This window comes from Medicago sativa, chromosome 3 (assembly GCF_051527215.1).
Source record: "Medicago sativa cultivar Bolivia chromosome 3, Bolivia_mono, whole genome shotgun sequence".
NCBI lineage: Eukaryota > Viridiplantae > Streptophyta > Magnoliopsida > Fabales > Fabaceae > Medicago > Medicago sativa.
Window position 1 is genome coordinate 92,461,342 of NC_140751.1, and position 7,723 is coordinate 92,469,064.

General features: G+C 32.4%; 2 protein-coding genes across 3 annotated transcripts; both read right to left on the bottom strand.

Annotated features, from left to right (window-relative positions):
* Positions 1–50: 50 nt before the first annotated feature.
* LOC146941996 (serpin-ZX-like) lies at positions 51–2,947 on the bottom strand. 2 transcript variants are annotated; one of them, XM_085755951.1, is made up of 3 exons: positions 2,825–2,947; positions 2,177–2,606; positions 51–1,038 (listed from the first exon to the last, which is right to left on the bottom strand). In XM_085755951.1, the coding sequence occupies exons 2-3, from the start codon at positions 2,600–2,602 to the stop codon at positions 250–252; spliced, it is 1,215 nt and encodes a 404-aa protein (XP_085612077.1). In that variant the 5' UTR covers positions 2,603–2,606; positions 2,825–2,947; the 3' UTR covers positions 51–249. The 2 variants fall into 2 exon arrangements, with proteins under 2 accessions (XP_085612077.1, XP_085612078.1); XM_085755952.1 differs by lacking the exon at positions 2,825–2,947 and having other exon boundaries at positions 2,177–2,773.
* Positions 2,948–5,242: 2,295 nt separating this feature from the next.
* LOC146941997 (uncharacterized) lies at positions 5,243–7,300 on the bottom strand. Its single transcript, XM_085755953.1, has one exon. The coding sequence runs from the start codon at positions 6,725–6,727 to the stop codon at positions 5,549–5,551; it is 1,179 nt and encodes a 392-aa protein (XP_085612079.1). The 5' UTR covers positions 6,728–7,300; the 3' UTR covers positions 5,243–5,548.
* Positions 7,301–7,723: the final 423 nt, after the last annotated feature.

Sequence of the window (7,723 nt, forward strand, 5' to 3'; positions counted from 1 at the left end):
AAATCCTACGATTTGAGTGTCTAACTTTTGTAAAAAAAAAAAAAGAAGGATTAAAGTGTCGAACAAACTAAAATTAGTCTCAAAACTCAAACAACAACCAATAAGACAATCTTAAACGTACTCGACCCACACTTAGGTCATATCAAAAATAGAAACTATCTTCATAAAAATGTATTCCTACTTAGAAAAAAAATAGTTTCTATAATTATATATGCGTGATCCAATTGATTCGTGTTTGAAAAGTTAAGATCATCCAACAAGAGGATTGAGCACCTGCCCAACAAAGAGGATTGTTCCGGTCGAAACTTCTCTAATTAGAAATAGGAAAGGATGATCAGCTACAAAGTCTTCTCGATGTGGACATGACTTTCTGTGTGATTTGCGATTTGTATAAGTAGTGAATGCAGCAGCTTCAGTGCCTTCTTCATTTACTTCAATGAAAGATTTGTGAAATATATTGGAAACATATAGGTTTTTACCCACAAAAGAAGAACCCACCATTTTTGTAAAACCTCCAGAAGAGAAAGGTAAAATCACTCCTAACTCCTTCATCGTATCAGTAGTTTCAATCCCAAACGAAATATTGAATCTTGGAATCTTGAACTCACCTACTTCCACTTTTTTAATAAGAGGAAGATTGTGTTCTAGTAACTCAAATTCAGAAGCCAGCTTCTCAACCAAAGTTGACAGTCCATCCTTTGCATCTGGAAGAAAAATATACATAGAGAATTGACGCTCATCTTCGCCTTGATTATAAGGAAGACAAAGAACTTTAAAACCATCAAAATCTCCAATAAACCGTTTCTTATAGGAGGTCATGAAGGGAACTTTGACGGAGCTACCATTTAAAAGGTAAAAATCACTGTCTTCCGTTACCGAAGTATCAAACTTCTCAGTCCATGTTCCTTTAAAGTACATTGCATTTGCAAATATGAGTTTGGTTAGGTTGTTGACTGAATTTGGAGTAATAATTTCTTTAATAAGGCCATTTGCCTCTTCTTCAGCCCATAAATTCACTTCTTTAATCACTTCACTGGCCTTTAAAATCATATCAAATTAAAAATCAGTTATGTAAATAGATAAGTTGAATTATTTTCACAAGTATTTCAATAGAAAAAATTAACCTTTTGTTAACATAATTTTCACATAATACAATGCTAAATTAGTTGGATCTAGAAAACAGAAAGGATAGGAAAGTTGTATTTCTCAATTGTTTTCATAGAAGTTAATGCTTGTTGCTCTAAAATTATTTTAGATGAGGCGTATGCTAAAGTAGCAGGAAAGTTTATGCCTTTTGTACTATAAAATTTGAAGAGGCGTTTCAATAACAAAGGTTTGTCACATATATGGAATTGCTTTGATCAATTTAGAACTGGTAATTACCAAAGTCATGAAGGTGTGCTATCAGAATATAAAACAATCAAGGGTGTTCTTTTGGGGTGAGTAGTGGCGACGATTGTTATGGATGTCGTTTTTTCAGTGGTCAGGTAAGTATAGGAGTTGGTGGTTTTAGGGGGTGATATTTATTTTGATGGGTGTTGTCCTTTATGGGTGTTGATCGTAGGTGTGTCTTTGTTGGAGTTTGTTTTCGGGTGTTCCGCATATAAAGCAAATTCATACCTCCAAATACACACTATTCAAAATGATGGGAAAACATTATACATACAGGTGTCCACCCATCTGTCCAATTTCTTTATTTTGATTAAAATTATACTTATAAAAATTTGGCACTTTCATATCGTAACAAACTAAATTTATCTTTTTTAATACACCAATATGCAAATATGTTTAAGCGCTGGAATTGAAAAAGTCACTCTTAAACCATGCTATATACACACACACACACACACACACACCAACCAACCTAAAACATTAAGGTCTCATGTTCATGAATCACACACTTCATCTAAGATTAACCAACACAAATATTATTTGTGCTTCATATGTAGAATAACGTTAGATCCAAATTAGGTTATGAAATAAAATAATAATAATAAAAAAAACTAATTATTTGTGAAGGTAGAACTTGCTCTAAATCAGGTTATGAAATAAAATAATAATATATAAAAAAAAAACTAATAGTTTGTTAAGGTAGAACTTTTAATTAATTAATTAACATGAAATAACATGAGGGCATTAATATATGGAGTGGAAATAGGAAGATATGAAAACATACCTTGTTCTGGAAATCAACTGAAGCCAAAGTGGCTTTATAATCATTAGCCACAATTTCTTTGAAGGAAGGTTGAAGAGAAATGGTTTGATCAACCCACACACCTTGGATGAAAGAGAGGCGAGGCCCGCCGGAAGAAGCAGCATCAGATAGGATGATGGAAACAAGATGAGAGGCGATGGAGTTGAGATGGTCAGTGGATTTGGATCGGAGGAAGTCCAGAAGCTGTTGTTGCGTGGGACCCTCAGAGGCAGCAGCCATGAGGCTGAGCGTAACTTGGAGTGACAGCGGTGAAAATACAACGTTCTTGTCTGATTCTTTTGAGAAGAGATGTTTGACCATGGTAAGGGAAACTTTGGTTTGGTTGGTGGTTGATTCATCGTGAAGGACGGTTCTTTTCCGTTTGTTGATTGATTCACGGGTAGCCATTGTGCTGATGATTACAACACCGCAGTTATCGAAATTAAACATAATGCATAAGTGAAAATTAACGATGTAAGATTTTGATTTGTGAAGTAACTTAAAACATGATTAAACAAACAAACAAAGAGCATAATAAGAAACCAGTAGAGAAAAAACAAACAAGATATTTAAGAAAATCGGTGAAGTAAATAAAACGAAATCAGATAATAAAGAGGTAAATTGACTTACAAAAGTGAAGCAGAGAATGGAAGTGGCAGCAACGTGAATAGGGTGGAGGCAGAATCAAAGTCTTTCTCTTCTAGGGTTTTTGCGTTTGCCCTCACCTATTAAATAGTAATAGGAATTTTTGATATGAGACTGACACAAATCTTTCATATCTGACCCACACTTTAGGCCCAAGACAGAAAAGGCTTTGTCTTTTTCCTTTTTTTGGTTGGTAGAATTCCAACCCCGACCTTAGTTATATTATTCATCATTTCCGCAACTGACCTAAGTTTGGTTACTTTATTAAAACAAAAGCAGCTTAAATTTTTTAACAAAGTAAAAAGCCATTACGATTAACTTTTTTTCAAAATCTCGTTGTTTTTAAAAAACAAAGAGGTTAACATATTCAACATCAAATTAAAATAAATAAATATGGGATGCTGGCAAACTGAACTTCAATTTTTTTTTTCAAAAACATAAAACAAAATCTTTAGACTTTTTGGCACAATTTTTTTTTAAACCGAAACAAATTCACCTAGAAAATCCATTTTCAAGAAGCAATGAATAAACAATTGAGAATTTGAATCAATACATGTGGTATGTTATATCCAAGCATTTTCAACTCATGCTACTTTCAATTATGGACAAAATTACTCATATCTGTCAAAATTGTTGGACTAGAGTTTTACCTCAACTGCTTTACTTAAGTAGAATTGACTTGTAAACTTGACCCATAAATAATGAGTTTATCTAAAATTTAAATAATACTAAATTTATCATGTTCATAAACTTGTATTAAAATACATAAATTATCCCACAAAATCATAAAACGGTCTTGCACTAATACAATATTCTAAATACTTTAATAAGTCTTTGTCAAAAAAAATACTTTAATAAGTCAAAATATTGCAAAATATACCAAACAACTATAATAAAGTGTGATGCACATAACTTTGTATTAAAATACATAAATCACCCTACCAAATCATTAAAAATCCAAAAGGTAATATATAAAAAAAATAAGAGGCTCATAAGATTCTAAAATTGTTTAAAGTTAATCAATTTTACATTTTTTAACCCTACCGAATCCGTGCCTAGTTACTACTTAATTATAAATAGAAATTTATGAATGATAATCAAATGTCTTGGAAGTATTTTATCGGTTAACATAAATTTTAATTGATTTTATCGATTTTACATGAGTTAATTCGCTATGAAATTGGTTTAAATACCAATTTCATCACTAATTTGACACGAAATTCACGCATAAAACATAAAAATAGAAAAATTTGACGATCTTACATTTTAAAACATGATTTTAACAATGTTTCTATCTATGATTGCTTTATGTCTACTATATGTTTTGAATTGTAACAAAAAGTGACAATGATATAAAGGAAAGTATCAACCTTATTTTCGTTCTTTAACATTTACTCATTTGTCGAATATCACGTCTACTTGAATAGGGACGGTGATAAATAGTCCTTCTTTATTTTTTTTCTACAGCATTAAACATCACTTTTTTTTTTTCTCAATCTCCTTATCACATCATTAAACTATGGGTTAATTATGTTTCTAGTCCCTATAAAATAGCGACCTTGTAAGTTTAGTCCTTACTTAATTTTAATAGCATTTTTAGTCCCTATAAAAAAAATTACTTATAATTTTAGTCCCTGCTAAAACAAAGTTTGATTAATTATCCTTAAACTCTTAAATTTTTGAACAATTTTTTTGAGACAAGATTAGAACACTATGAAAGGTTCGTTTACTAAAATTTAGAATTTTCAGACATGAAATGAATTAAATATGAATTTTTTAAAACGACAAAAGTTAAAGATAAAAAGTAATAAAATCTGGATGTAGAAATCAAATTTTGCGATAATTTTTTGCGGAGAAACTTTTAGTCATGTTCTAAACATGTCTGCAAAAAATTGTTCAAAAATTTAAGAGTTTAAGCATAAATTAAACAAATTTGAATTGAGTAGGGACTAATACTCAGGGCAAAAAAACAAAATTAGGGACTAAAAATGCTATTAAAATTAAGTAAGGACTAAACTTACAAGATCGCTATTTTATAGGGACTAGAAACATAATTAACCCTTAAACTATTACATCATTTTCTTTTTCTCTTTCTCTTTCATTATTTTAAGGTGTATATACCCTTAAGGGTGCATACAAAACAATTTCCTTTGAATACATCCCTCCATTGCAACATTGTGATAATCGTTTAACTCATTCTTTTTCATAAGAGAAAAGATTGATAGACACCACACCCATCCAATACACACCTTCTCTCTCTTGATTTATCATATCTCTCTTTGTTGTGTTTTGGAGAGTGAGAATGTGAGACCCATCCGAGATGTAGATTGGGAGGATGAGGTGTTTATACAACATCACTCTTATAGTAATCTCCCTTCATGAACAACCACACATTATTAACACACAAACAAACAAACTGATATAATATGATTAAACAAATGCATAATTACAGCAACCCATGAAATTAGATAGAAAAAACAAAACAAAATGAAAAATAGAAAAAAAAATTGTTCTTTTTTATGTCTGGACCAATACACTCTCGATCCTCTTTGTCTCTGAAATCCCAATCTCTTTTCAAATCTTCTCTTAATTAAACCTACATATGAACACACCACATAATCTACGTCTCTTAACACTTAACACATCATTCTTTATTCTTCAATTCACTGTTTCTTTTCACATGTTCCAGAGCTAATCCTATTGGAGAGATTAACCCCACCATTGGTGCACTGCAACACCTTCATCCCTTAACTTGCCATACAAAGCCAAACACTCCCAATAAGCCCTTCTATTTTTATTCCGAGTTTTAAAACCATGTCGTGGCTTGCACTCCAAGAAAAGTTCATCAACCAAACCAATACTGTTACTTCTCATCATTTCTTCAACAACTTCAGCTTCAGCTTTCATCACAACATACTCTTCCTCTTTAACATTCTTATTCAACCAATCCGACATTCCAATTTTCGACGACTCTTCTTTCCTTGAAGACTCCTCCTCTGTCATCACCCTCGTCTCTATCTTATACATCTCGAAATTCTTGTTCCTAGTTGGATAATTCTTATAAAACCAATCTGTTCCACTTCCTCCTTCTTTCTCCGGTAACCCTACGTCAATGAAAACATGGCGAGTGTAGCTTTCAAGGGAATCTCCCATCAAATCAGGTAAATACCTTGTTCGCTTCAAATACTTTCGTGATTTTCCCGATGCAGCTCTTGGTGGCTCTAACAAAACGTCTTCTAGATTCTGCAATGCAATTTTCTTTGCCTCTGATGCATAACCGAAGAGCTTTCTCGGTGCAACATGGTTCGACTTGACTTTAATAGCGGTGGCAATTTTCTTCATTGCCACCACTACAGAGTCAAACTGTCTCACATAAACAATTTTGTAATTTTTGGGTAATTTATAAAATGACGTTGTTGGATTGTTGTCGTTTATAAGAATCGTTACAATACCTTCAGTTTTTAGAACCCTCTCAATGAATCTAGAAGCTTCAGGAAAGTTCGTTGTGATGATAAAATCAACCGTGTTATCGACGACCGAGTTTTGTTTCTCAATGTCGTTTAATGGAACATATTCCATTTCATTGTTGTAATCGGTTACAACCTTGGAAGACTCGTCGTTTGTGACAAAAACCATTTTCTGTTGTGTTTTCTTCAAGAGACCTTCGTTTTTTAAGTCATTGAATAGAATGGACAATGTTTGTTCTGTGTCAATTGTGAAGTCATCGATGGAATATGAAGAAGTGATTCTTTCTGCATTGATTATGAGTTGAAAGGAAGCTAAAGTTAAAATGAGAAGCAATAAGCGATGACATATAGGAAGCGGCTTATTGCATTTTTTATTGCAATAGCATTTTTCTAAGATAGCATCACTGAAGTCTATAACCATATTTATTGGGGTATGTATTTAATTTTTAAAAAAGGAATAATTAATGGTGATATTATGTAGAGAATTTAGATGAACTATTGTGTGTAATTTGGTAGAGAAGAAAAAGAGAAGGAATTGTGGGAGAGGCTGAGAGAGTGAAGGTAAAGAGGGAATTTTAGCGAGTGCAAAATCTAGAGGCAGTGTGGTTTCCACCCACAAGAGCAACACGGTTAATTTGCAAAGAAGACCAAAGTGTCATTAATTCCTTCATACGTTGAAACTCCATTTTATTGAAAGTGGGGCCCAGTTCGATGATGGTTTTTGAAATTATTTCATTTTAGGGTTGTAGTAATGTGCATTTTGTTATGAAATTGTTATAATATGATATGATTATCCCTCCGTGTTAGTGACACGGTTGGGACAAAGTGCTGGATCTCACACAATGTCACCTTTTCATCAATCACCAATGTATGGAGGGTTTGGGATTTTGAGTTTTTTTTTGTTTTTTTTTTTTGAGGTTTGAAGTTTTGGGAGGAATTGATATGAATTTTGGTGGAATGAAAATGATGTATGGGAATGTGAAGGGTTATATGGGAGTGGATTAGAATAGATGGTGAATTTGTTTTTTTTTGAGGGAAAAAAGGTTGGCACCGCGAAATTTGAGTTAAACCATTCACTATTTGGCTAAAGATTTTCTCTCTAGATGAAATTGTATCTTTTTTTGGATTTCCATTGTATGGGGTGGAAATTGGTCCTATCAAAAAGCTGGACATGTAAATTTGGGTTGGCATTTGGTAATTACATTGATTTGCTTGTTATAACTAAGAATTACAATAAGGTATACTATAAATGGATCAATGGCCAGTGACGATAGAAATGAATTGATTTTACAGATCAGACATGTCTATCACCTTATATACTTGCTTTATACACTCTTGCTAAATATACATCGTTGTTAGTTTTGAGTTCAACAGATTGTATGTCCAAATCTTTATCTTCTTCAAAAATAATATTATG